We start from the raw sequence: 13,168 nt of genomic DNA on the forward strand, positions 1-13,168 counted from the left end.
TCAAATGCAGTTTGATGGACCTCCGTCCATTCGAACGCTGCCTTTTTCCTCGTAACTCGATACAAAGGTTTTAAAATTTGTCCTAAATGGGGAATATGCTGTCTCCAGAATCCGAATAACCCAATAAATTGCTGCACGTCCTTCTGGGTGTGAGGGACGGCAAAGACCTGAATCTTATTTTTAGCTTTCGCAGTGATTTCCCTTTCCCCCTTGTTCCACACGATTCCTAAGAATTTTACCGTTTGAGAGGGACCCTGGATTTTGGGTGGGTTGATCTCCCACCCATATCCTCGCATATGTTGAACCAGTTGGTCCAGCAATTCCTGAACCTGCTTCTGACTTGTCCCCTGTATCATCATATCGTCAATATAGTGCGAGATCATCACTTCGTCAGGCACTTTAAAGGCAGCCAAGTGTTCTGCAACTATCCGGTGGCAGATAGTAGGGCTATGCAGATATCCTTGGGGCAATCGCGTGAACGTGAATTGTCTACCCTCCCAAGTGAATGCGAACTGTTCCTGCCTATCTTCGGGAATAGGAATTGTGAAGAAGGCATTAGCCAAATCAATTACTCCGTACCACACCCCTGGATGATGTTGGATTCGTCCTATAATAGTGACGGCATCCGGGACCGCTGCCGTCAAGGCCGGAGTGTGACGGTTTAGTTGCCGATAATCTACCGTCATCCGCCATGACCCATCGGCTTTATGTACGGGCCATAAGGGGTTATTCCACGCCGTGGTGCATGTCCTAAGCACTCCCGCTTCCAAATAATCCTTAATTGTGGCGGATATTTCTTTATGTCCGCCGGGAATCCTATACTGTCTAAGACTTATTACGCGATCGGCGATCGGGATGGGGAAGGGGTCCATTTTAACCTTTCCCACTAACACCGTCCTACAGCGCAAAGCCATTTTCGTGATTCCAAATTCAAACTTCCCTTGTTGGAGGTGAAGTGTTAAACCGGCCAGAATGTCCATTCCCAGGATCCATTCTCTAACCGGTGTAATGATAATTGAATAAGTTTTAATGGGCATTGTACCTATCTTTAGGGGCAATTGTACTGTTTTTCCTTCAATCAGATTACCTCCCAGCCCAACCAGCGTGACTGGGGTTCCTTTAAACTTATGGGGCGTCCCATAGATTAAGGTGGCCTCCGCCCCTGTGTCCACTAGAGCCATAACGGTTTGGACGGATTTGCGCCAATAGATAGTCAATGATACATGAGGTCGAATGTCGTCTGCTGACCATTGGCTCGTTCGTGGGCAAACCCTTGTGGCTTGGCCCGATTCCTATTGTTCCTCCCATTCATCTTCCCCAGACAGCACTGGGTAAAGACGTTTGCCTCGCCCTTCTTTGTTCTTGCCTTTCTTACTAGGTTTCCGGCCACGCCTATCCACTTTATAACACTCTCGGAGGGGAGGCCGTACCTCCTCCTCCTCCTCGTCCTCCGAGGATTCCCACCGCTGGGAAGTGGAAGTTCTACCCCTTCGAGGCTCATTAACAACCGGACCCCGTGTCTGACATTTTTGTGTTAGTAATTCCACTAGGTCTTCCATAGTGGGTCGGGACTCCGTCTCTACCCGGGACACCTTCAGTCCCTTTCGTCTGCATAAGTCTTTTAATTCCGGTGTAGGTAGGCTATCAATCTCCGATGCTGGGACCTGCGCCCGTATCAAAGCTTGCCACAAAGCACGCCGTGAGGGGCCTTGGTTACTTCCTTGATTAGGGTTTACTTTTCCCCCTGCCCGAGCCTCAGGGCGACGCCCCTCCGTGCCCCCCTGAGAAGCACGGGTTGTGGGTCCCCAATCCCCCAAACCACCCATCTCCCTCATCATACTACGGGCATCTCCTAGGGTTTCTCCCCGTCCACTCAACATTATGGTTAATAACAGTGGTTTATAATGGGGGGGGGCAGTCTTCACTAGGTGGTCTCTAGTCTGTCTACTAACATTTGTGTTATCTACCTCGTCCAGCACTCCCAGCAACAGGGCATCCCGCACACACAAACGGGTTAGCCTCTGAACCCCTTCCTTAATTGTTGTCCAAGTTCCTTCCAAGGGGGGCCAATCGGACGGGAAGGGATACTGTTCGGCCACTGCCCTGGCATACATCCCAAATAAGGTCCCCATACTGCGATCTATTACCATATCCTTGGCTTGTCTGCGGTACCCCAGGTCTATGGCAGCATCCTTTGCTAATCCACCAAACTTGGGAGCATCCTGATAGTCTACCTGCACTTGTTGCCCCCCTTCCTCGAGGAGCCGAATTAGCCATAGCTCTAACGGCTCCCCAGGATTACGTCGGGTTTTCTGGGTGATAAACAGCACCTCATCGGTAGTGAAGTCTTCCGTTAATTCAGAGAATTCTGCAGGAGGCTGAACCCGCGGTAATTCATGCATAATTGCCTCCCCTTGTTCATTCCGTATAGGGTTTCCTTCCTCATCTAACATTACCTCCCGTTGCACTGGGAGACGTCTCTGAACCTGCTTTCTCCTAACCACTGGTTTAGCTTGGAGTACGGGTGGGTCCTCTTCGTACTGATCATCTGAATCTCCCCAAATGTTCCCATCCCAATGATCGATATCCCACCGATCCCCGTTATTTAACTGGGCTACAAACGCCCGTACTTGTACCGGGTCCGGGGTTCGAGGGACCTTCCTTTTCTCTTTCCGTTTCTTAGCAGACAGATACATAATAGTTCGTCCTGCTAGTTCAGTTAATGCTGTCAATTCAGCTTTTAACTTCATAATTTCCTGCCTCAACATAGAGGCATCTCCCGAACTGAGTCCCTGCTCATGTTTCAGGAGGGCTAATTCTGCTTCAGCTTTTTGGCGCTTGTCTGACTGTTGTCTACAGGCCGCCGCACAGGCCCACATCCTCCGCTGTACCCCAGGCAAGGGGTTCTTCGGCAGGACTGGGATCCTCTCAAGGGTGGACAGCAGCGACCCTGGGGTTCCTACGCCCTCGGCCTCCCAGTTCTCCGGTCGCCCCCCACCATTTCTCAAACAAACTGCCACGCCATGCCACGGTCCATGCCATCCCGGGACGGTCGGGACCTCCACAGTTTGTTCCTCTGGTTTCTTAGCCTTTTTCCAAAACATTGTTCTGTATCAAAATCTTTCCTCAATTGCGATTGATCCTGCCGGCTACGCCAAAATGTTTTAAAAAATTCTCAAGGTCAAGGACCAGGCTCGCAGGAAAGTAGTCTGACACAGAACAAACAGCCAAGAGGCGAGTCTGCTAGAATATAAGTGTTTTATTCCCCGCAGCGTCGCCACAACCAGGTCTCGTACTTACAACGGGTCTGGTTTATACTCACTCTACGTGTTACCGGAACTGGGAGCCGTCAGTTCTCGTAGAGCGGTTGCCAACAACCCACGCTCGGCGGTTAAACGCAACCCCGGAGCAGACTCTACCGAACTGGAGACTTTTCCAGCTGATATACTCTTTTCCAGATATAAACATTCATGTGAACAGCAGAGCAAGGCTAAAAAACACATTCCATTCTGGTTACATACAGATAAGAAGATTCACACGGGAAGGTGTACAATAAGATTCACACGGGACTAAGCGACACCTTCCATTTTCGGTTAGATTCACACATGTATTGGGACACAATTTTAACCCTTTCACCACATTCCACTGCTTGGCCCAATACATGTGTTGCATTATGATTCACACATGTATTGGGACATAATTTTACACCACAGTGGGTTGATGGTCCAATCGATATTGGCACTCGGCCATCATTCCTTCAATCCCCCTGCAATGGCACGTGAACTCGCTGGTGGGTCAGCAGGTGGGAGGAGCAGGAGAAGCCCTTCCCGCACTGAAAGCAGGTGAACGGCCTCTTCCCCGTGTGGACCCAGTGGTGCTTCAGCAGGGAGGAGGAATCACTGAAGGCCTTCCCACACTCGGGGCAGCTGAAGGGCCTCTCCCCTGTGTGGACCCGCTGGTGGCTCCGCAGGTTGGAGGAGCGGGTGAAGCCCTTCCCGCACTGAGAGCAGGTGAACGGCCTCTCCCCAGTGTGGGTCCGCTGGTGCCTCATCAGGGAGGAGACGTCGGTAAAGGCCTTCCCGCACTCTGGGCAGCTAAAGGGCTTCTCCCCCGTGTGGATCCGCTGGTGCTTCTGCAGGACGGAGACGTTGGTAAAGGCCTTCCCACACTCGGGGCAGCTGAAGGGCCTCTCCCCCGTGTGGATAGGCTGGTGCTTCTGCAGTGTGGAGACGTTGGTAAAGGCCTTCCCACACTCGGGGCAGCTGAAGGGCCTCTCCCCCGTGTGGATACGCTGGTGCTTCTGCAGTGCGGAGACGTTGGTAAAGGCCTTCCCACACTCGGGGCAGCTGAAGGGCCTCTCCCCCGTGTGGACGCGCTGGTGGCTCCGCAGGGTGGAGGAATTGCTGAAGGCCTTCCCACACTCAGGGCAGCTGAAGGGCCTTTCCCCGGTGTGGACCCGCTGGTGCCTCATCAGGGAGGAGACGTGGGTAAAGGCCTTCCCACACTCGGGGCAGCTGAAGGGCCTCTCCCCCGTGTGGACGCGCTGGTGGCTCCGCAGGGTGGAGGAAACACTGAAGGCCTTCCCACACTCAGGGCAGCTGAAGGGCCTTTCCCCGGTGTGGACCCGCTGGTGCCTCATCAGGGAGGAGACGTGGGTAAAGGCCTTCCCGCACTCTGGGCAGCTAAAGGGCCTTTCCCCAGTGTGGACCCGCTGGTGCCTCATCAGGGAGGAGACCTGGGTAAAGGCCTTCCCACACTTGGGGCAGCTGAAGGGCCTTTCCCACGTGTGGACCCACTGGTGGCTCCGCAGGTTGGAGGAGCGGGTGAAGCCCTTCCCGCACTGAGAGCAGGTGAACGGCCTCTCCCCAGTGTGGGTCTGCTGGTGCCTCATCAGGGAGGAGATGTCGGTAAAGGCCTTCCCGCACTCGGGGCAGCGAAAGGGCCTTTCCCCAGTGTGGACCCGCTGGTGCCTCATCAGGGAGGAGACCTGGGCAAAGGCCTTCCCGCACTCAGGGCAGCTGAAGGGCCTCTCCCCGGTGTGGACACGCTGGTGTGTCAGCAAGGTGGAGGAATGTCTGAAGGCCTTCCCACAATCTGGGCAGCTGAAGGGCCTCTCTCTGGTGTGGACACGCAGGTGTCTCAGCAGGGTGGAGGAATGTCTGAAGGCCTTCCCACAATCTGGGCAGCTGAAGGGCCTTTCCCCTGTGTGGACCCGCTGGTGGGCCAGCAGGTGGGAGGAATGTCTGAAGGCCTTCCCGCAGTCGGTGCACGGGAATGGCCTCTCCCCGGTGTGACTGCGCCGATGAGTCTCCAGGGCAGACGGGACACGGAAGCCTTTCCCACAGTCGCCACACTTCCACGGTTTCTCCACGGGGTGAGATTCCTCAGGTTTCTCCATGGCCACAGCTTCAGCTGCTCACAAACACATGGGGAGCCCCTCCCTGCTGTGAAATCCCCTTTCCAGGCCGTAAAACTGTTTCAGGCTCCACACACACTGTGCTGCCACAATTGGGTCTCTCGTCCAGTCCCACTGATGCTGAAAACGTCCTCAAACAGGAACCAAAAAGCATTGATTCCTCTCACAGAAATCACAGTCAAAAATCGTTGTGGTCCCATTGGATTGAGTGACTGTCAGACATTGACATCAAAGTGAGGACTGCAGACGCTGGACAGTGAGTCAAAAAGCACAGCAGGTCAGGCAGCGTCCGGGGATCAGGAGAGTCAATGTTTCGGGCGTAAGCCCTTCATTCTTTGATTTTGAAACTTCAGTCTTCAGATTTTCAAATACTCTGCAAAAAGGGATTACAAAAGGGATTATCAGTGCAGGGTAGAAATTCTGAACAAGCAATTCTACTTTCTGTGGAATATTCTTTTGTTGTTTCACAAAATTGAAAGCACCATCCCACTCTCAATCCCCCTCTGTTCTCACTCCGCTCTAACTAATTCCCCTGAAGGTGCTGATTCAGGACCTTACAGGGGCAGAAAAAGCAAAAACATCAAGACTGACATCTCTCTGAATTTTGGATACCTCCACCTGAAAGTTAATATCTTTCACAACATTGGGATCCTGCTGAGAGTGAGCAGGTCTGATTTTGGGAAGCAAAAATAAAGTGTCCATTCAGGGTGAATCTGCAATGCAGCTTCTTGAGGAAGGACCAGACACAAAATGGTTAACGACCCCGAGAAGGTGGGAGCCAAATGAGACATCAAGGCATTAACACTGACACACTTCAGTAACTATATCCAACTCCATGTACACACCCAGAACGGAACTATTCCCTTGCACATTTATAGATCTTTTCTCATTTCAGAATGTGATACTGTCGCCAAGATCATGTGCAATAGGGTTAAGGGTGAGCCTAATGGGAACGGAATTCTGAGGACCATTGTCTACCAGATGTACAGCACAGAAATAGTCCCTTCGGTCCAACGCATCCATGCCGATCAGATATCCTAAATCATTAGTCACATTTGACAGCATATCCCTCTAAACCCTTGGCCCATATCCCTCTAAACCCTTTCTATTCATATACCCAGCGAGATGCCTTTTAAATGCTGTAATTGTACCAGCCTCCACCACTTCCTCTGGCAGCTCATTCCTTACATGCACCACCCTCTGAATATAAGAGTAGCCCCTTAGGGCCCTTTTAAATCTCCCCCCAACCCTAAACCTATTACCCTCTAGTTCTGGACTCCCCCATTCCAGGGAAACACCTTGTCTATTTATCCTATCCATGCCCCTCATGATTTTATAGAAATCTATAGGGTCACCCCTCAGCCTCTGGTACTCAAGGGAAAACAGCCCCATCCTGTTCAGCTCAAACCCTGACAACATCCTTGCCAATCTTTTCTGAACCCTTTCAAGTTTCACAACATCCATGACTCTATGACATCCTTCCTACAGCAGAGAGACCAGTACTGCACACAATATTCCAAATGTGGCCGAACCAATGTTCTGGACAGCTACAACATAATCTCCCAAATCCTGCATCCAGACGATTGGGAAAGTTTTCAAAGCCCACAAAAGACAACCGGGAAAACATTGAGGTATGAACACCGGCCGGGTGGGGGGGGGGGGGGGGGGGGAGGGAAAGAAAGCCAAAAAAGTGCTGGAGCCAAGGCAGAGGAAGAACAGAGGATGCACAGCCGGTTCGAAGCTGCATGTGCTGTACTTATACCTGTTGCATTTACTTGTGGAAATCGGGTGCATTTGAAAAGGAAAACAGAAAAGATATCTCCTCCTCCCAATCTCTGTCCTCCTCACCTGGGAATTAACTCCCATACCTGAGTTGACAGGGTCTGCTCCCTCCCTGGTTTCACTCACGTTGCTACAAGTGAACAGATTTTCCCGCCCCAGGATTTGCCCAGACGGAAGGGTTTTCATTCATTCAGTGTCACTTCCGCGTTGTGACGTCACGAAAGGAGCAGATGGGCGGGGCCAAGCCGGGCGCACGCACTGCCCTGCACCATTTGCTAACATCCCTTCGCTTCAGAGAATCCCCACAGTGTGGGAGCAGGCCACTCGGCCCAACGAGTCCACACCGACCCTCTGAAGGGGAACCCACCCAGACCCATTCCCCTGACAAATACACCTAACCTGCACATCCCTGGGCACTATGGGTAATTTGGCACGGCCAATCCCAATCAAGGCCAGTGAGCAATGTAGTGATGTGGGGAATGAACATCACAGAATGATAGAGACAAGGAGAGTAAATGTCCCAGCAATTAAAACTGGATTGCAAAGATCATTAAAATGTAAACCGAAAACAGTGTGTCTGCATGTGTGCTGCACTGTTACAAAAGTGAATGAATTGACTGCACACATTGAAGAGAATCATTATGATCTGAGACTCCTTACAGAGACATGGCTTCAGGACGACAAGGATTGGATCTTGAATATCGAGGGGGTAGTCAAACGGGAAGCTAGGTGAAGGTAGAGGGTTGGCATTGCAAATCAAAACACTGATCACAGTAATCCGGTGTCAGGTCGGATTTCAGGTCCTGGTTTCTCTGTCCTCTGTTGATCTCCCTGTTCCCACAGAGTAAGATGTTGGTCTGTTCTCAGCTCTGCTGAAGTTTTGGTTCCCCAACCCTCCAAAGAGTAACCCACCAGGCCCCATTCCCCATATTTGCCCCTGACCAATGCATGTAACACACTGGGCAATTTAAGCTTGGCCAATTCACCTAACCTGCATACTTTTGGATTGTGGGAGGAAACCGGAGCACCTGGAGAAATCTCATGCAGACATGGGGAGAATATGCAAACTCAACACAGACTGTGGCCAGTGGCTGGAATTGAACCTGGGTCCCAAGTGCTGTGAGGCAGAATTAAGAACCACTGAGCCATCATGCCGCCCAGATGTTGTTACCTTTCGTTATAAAACCTTATGTTATCGAGATTTACATATGAATGATAGTTGCAACCCACTGTAAAAGATGAAAGAGGTAACAATCCAGATTTGTTCAATATATCATTTCAGTGACAGGACACTATAATCTTCTTCCATAAATTCTGTGCCTTATGATCTTGTACTCCACAACCACCTGAAGGAGCAGTGCTCCAAAAGCGAGTACTTCCAAATAAACCCATTGGGCTATAACCTGGTGTTGTGTGATGTTTAACTTTGTCCAGGTTCGGGTGGATTGACCATGTTAAATTACCCAGTGTTCAGTGTTGTGCGGATTTGGTTGGATTGGCTGTGCTAAATTACCCATGGTGTCCAGGTAGGTGCAGGTTAGAGTAGATTCGCTATGCTAAATTACCCGTAGTGCCCAGTGATGTGCAGATTAGGTGGGTTAGCTGTGGGAAATAGTTTCACAGTAATAAAAGGAGTCAGCCATTTTGCCCATCTAGCCTGCCCCGTTCTTCATTGTGATCATGGCCGATCTATCCATCGTCTCAGCTCCTCCTCGCAGCATTGCCCCAACTACCCTTAATTCCCCAACTATGCAAAAACCCATTTTGAATATACTTAATGAAGAGAATTCCATAGATTCACTGCACCACAGGAAAAGCAGTAGTCCTCACTTTCTCCTCCTCATCTCTGTCCTAAATCTAATCCCCCTAGTCTTGAGGTCTGGTCTCACCCACCAGCAGAAATGACTGCATAGGGTATGGCTTCATCCCCACAGTGCAATGAAATTCCACTTTCCACCAAAATCTGGGATGTACTCACTCACTTAGTCGCTGTCTCACAAATGCAAGATTTCATTGTAACTTCATTGTTGGGCGCCACGGTGGCACAGTGGTTAGCACTGCTGCCTCACAGCACCAGAGACCCGGGTTCAATTCCTGACTCAGGCGACTGACTGTGTGGAGTTTGCACATTCTCCCCGGGTCTGCGTGGGTTTCCTCCGGGTGCTCCGGTTTCCTCCCACAGTCACAAAGATGTGCGGGTCAGGTGAATTGGCCATGCTAAATTGCCCGTAGTGTTACGTTAAAAGGGGTAAATGTAGGGGTATGGGTGGGTTGCGCTTCGGCGGGTCGGTGTGGACTTGTTGGGCCGAAGGGCCTGTTTCCACACTGTAAATAATCTAATCTTCTTCTGCTCCCAGGAAGGACAAAACATCTTTGAAAGCTGCTCTGAAAGTCCAGTCTTCACAACCACACTTCTGCTTTCGCCAAAGACGATTAGTGTCATACAACACAGAAACAGACCCTTTGGTCCAATTCATCTGTTCAGATATCGTCTCACTTGTCTGCATGTCGCCCATATCCCTCTGAACTCTTCGTATTCACATCCCCATCCAGATGCTTTTCAAATGTTGTAATTGTACCAGCCGCCACTACTCCCTCTGGCAGCTCGCTCCATACATGCACCACTCTCTGCGTGAAGTTGCCCCTCAGGTCCCTTTGAAATCATTCCCCTCTCACCTCAAACATACGCCCTCGAGCTTTGGACTCCCTTACCCTGGGGTAAAGACCTTGGGTATTCACCATATCCATGCCTCTTACAAACGTCTAGAAGGTCACCTCTCAGACTCTGATGCTTCAGGTGAGGATCTAAAATTTGAATTTAGGTTATTGTCAGATGCAACAAGTATATATAGATTTTTACTAACCACAAAATGGCTTTTCAATTTCAAATAATACAACAAAATGGCTGAGAATAATGATTGAACTCTGTGAACTTGTCCTGCTGTTTTGCAGAATTAAGCTAAAATCCAAAGATAAGAGGACAATGGAGTTTGTTTAAAATGAACACTGACATGTTAATTGACCATTTGAACTAACCTTCAGCTGCTACCATGGCACGATGATTTACGTAATTAAGACCCCTTTGGATTAACCTGCTGTAAATCATGTCACCTTACTACATTTGATTGGTATTTTCTTGTAATTAAGGCTGTACTGTCTCTTAAAAAAACTTAAATAAATAATGTGTAATTTTTGAAGCTTTAACCGCTGTGTTGCTGGACAGAATTGTGTCAAGATGCCTTATTAAACGGATAACCTTGCTTTGTACAGACCACTTTCCATTGATTCTTTAGATCAATCGCGAACCAAAAGGCCCCTCTTCACTCTGGATAAGTTAGCCTGGCCAATTAACCCTAACCTGCACATTCCTGGGCACTACAGGTAATTTAGCATGACCAATCCATTCCTGGACACTATGTGTAATTTAGCACAGCCAAGTCACACAAACCTGCACCTCCCTGGACACAGTGAGCACTTTAGCATGGTCAATCCACCCTAACCCTGTACAAAGTTTAAAAAAAATTAATCACACACACCCAGGTTATCGTCCAACAGGTTTATTTGGAAGGACTAGCATTTGGAGTGCTGCTCCTTCATCAGATGGTTGTGGAGAATAACATCATAAGGCACAGAATTTATAGAAAAACATTATGGTGTCCTGCCACTGAAATGATATATTGAACAAACCTGGATTGTTAAGCCTTTCATATTTCAGAATGGGTTGCAGGTATCATTAATATGTAAATCCCAGAACTTCCTGTAAGACACTTTCTTGAGATAACTTAAGGTTTTATAACAAAAGGTGTCATCTCAGCTTAGACAATGCATTAAAGGTGTGAGGTCAGAGTCTGTCTGTATCCCAATCTTGAATCAGACTGGTTGTATTTCCAAAGTGGAACTTACAAAATATTACTGGATTGACTGCCTGCGTGAACTGCCGAGTCTCATCCACCAGCTGAAATAACTGGATAGGGTAGGGCTTCATCCCCATAGTGCAATGAATTCCCATTTTTCACCAAAATCGCAGATGTACTCCCTTTACTCAGTTGCTATCTCACAAATGCAAGATTTCATTGTATTCTTCTGCTCCCAGTAAGGGCAAAACATCTTCGAAAGCTGCTCTGAAAGTCTAGTCTTCACAACCACACTTCTGCTTTCACCAAAGACGATTAAGAGCCATACAGCATGGAAACAGACCCTTTGGCCCAACTTGTCCATGATGACCAGATATCCAAAATTAATCTAGTCCCATTTGCCAGCATGTGACCCTCACGGTTCCATGTACCCAGCCAGATGCATTTTAAATATAATTGTACCAGCCTCCACCAATTCCTCTGGCAGCTCGTTCCATGCATGCAAAACTGTCTATGTGAAAAAGTTATCCTTCACGTCTCTTTTAAATCATTCCCCTCTCACCTCAAACATATGTCCTCTAGCTTTGGACTCCCCTGCTCTAGGGAAATTCCTGATGAAGGGCTTTTGCCCGAAACGTCGATTTTCCAGCTTCTCGGATGCTACCTGACTTGCTGTGCTTTTCCAGCACCACTCTGATCTAAACTCTGGTTTCCAGCATCTGCAGTCCTCCCTTTTGCCTAGGTCGAACCCTCTACCTGTCTACATCTATCCCCAGCTGAAAATGTGTTGCTGGAAAAGCGCAGCAGGTCAGGCAGCATCCAGGGAACAGGAGAATCGACACTTCGGGCATAAGCCCTTCTTCAGGAATCCTGGATGCTCCTGAAGAAGGGCGTATGCCCGAAGCGTCGATTCTCCTGTTCCCTGGATGCTGCCTGACCTGCTGCGCTTTTCCAGCAACACATTTTCAGCTCTGATCTCCAGCATCTGCAGACCTCACTTTCTCCTACATCTATCCCCACTTCACCAACCAGCCCTTTATCTGCATCGCCCCCTAAACCCATCCCCAGTACTGAAGAAGGATTACACCTGAAGCGTTGACTTCTCCACCTCCTGATACTGCCTGGCTTGCTGTGTTCTTCCAGCCACCTACCTGTGTATTTTGCCAATTGAGACACAGACCTGGCGCAACGTTTCCAGAGTCTGTCCGCATCCCGACTCACTCTTTCCTTTTAGTTGCTGCAAGTCAACAACTGAATCCCAGAATGAAAAAAATACATGGAAAAGGTGGCAAGAGAAGAGAGTGCGGTACTCATAGATAATGGACAGAGGAAGGAATGTGCAGTCTGGGATGAAGCTCAATGTTCATTCAGACACGAGCAGCAGTAGCTTCAGAACCTCATGGTCCAACTTCTGCATTCAGACAATGGGGTGCCTCTCATTGGCAGGAGGACAAATGTCCTTCCGGTCCTCCTGTGCTTCTTATTGGTCAATCAAAAGAAGGTCCCGCGCCTCTTTTGCCAATAGCGATTCGCATGCGCACTATTTTTTTGCTGACACCAGCGAGCATGCGCACTGCATTGCTGACACCGGCAAACATGCGCAGTATGCTCTTTGAGGCTGCTGCTGTTATTGACAGATTTTTTTCCCCTGTGGTTCGAGATTTTATTGCTTCTGCATTTTGTCTGGTTACTCCACTTTTGTATGTCTTTTGCCCTTGTCGAGAGAGAGTGTGCCCCAGTGAGCTGTCTATGGGATGGAGCTGTAACCAGTTACACAGACTGAAGTAACATTATAGTATTCGCAGCAGGGAGTAACTGCACACATTTCCTGAGTGTGATCACAGTTTCAATTGTTCATCAGAATCCGGGAGCCAAAAGGACACCAGAACGAAGAGAAGTCGTGGAAACGCGGGGACTGTGCTAACGGATTCCATTCCCTGTCGGTACATGAGATTTATCAACTCAGTCGCAGTTGGGAGAGACATTCTTCAAAACATTATTACAACATTATTTCCATTGACAAAAACACATTCACGCTGCCTGATTACCTTGAAACCGTACAAGTGCCCTGTCATCACATCTTTAATCATAGCTTTGAACATTTTCCCTATGACAT

At 49.2% G+C, this 13,168-nt stretch overlaps 2 protein-coding genes across 3 annotated transcripts in view; one reads left to right on the forward strand and one right to left on the reverse strand.

Moving 5' to 3' along the window:
* LOC148145025 (uncharacterized) overlaps nt 1-13,168 on the forward strand; it is a 161,548-nt gene that overhangs the window by 103,321 nt on the left and 45,059 nt on the right. The gene's annotated exons all lie outside the window — the stretch shown is intronic.
* Nucleotides 3,009-13,168, reverse strand: part of LOC148145026 (uncharacterized) — a 60,817-nt gene continuing 50,657 nt past the window's right edge. Inside the window, exons 1-2 of one of the 2 annotated variants that reach the window (XM_087975521.1) lie at nt 12,204-12,455; nt 3,009-5,789 (exon numbers count right to left, since the gene is read on the reverse strand). In XM_087975521.1, the coding sequence (XP_087831647.1) occupies nt 3,758-5,398 (1,641 nt within the window). In that variant the 5' untranslated portion in view covers nt 5,399-5,789; nt 12,204-12,455 and the 3' untranslated portion in view covers nt 3,009-3,757. Of the gene's footprint in view, nt 5,790-12,203; nt 12,456-13,168 lie in introns of those variants that run through there. The other variant, XM_087975522.1, reaches the window with a different exon arrangement.

The sequence above is a fragment of the Chiloscyllium plagiosum genome, unplaced genomic scaffold (assembly GCF_037043375.1).
Source record: "Chiloscyllium plagiosum isolate Xiang-an unplaced genomic scaffold, Cpla_swu_hap1 HiC_scaffold_27, whole genome shotgun sequence".
Taxonomy (NCBI): domain Eukaryota; kingdom Metazoa; phylum Chordata; class Chondrichthyes; order Orectolobiformes; family Hemiscylliidae; genus Chiloscyllium; species Chiloscyllium plagiosum.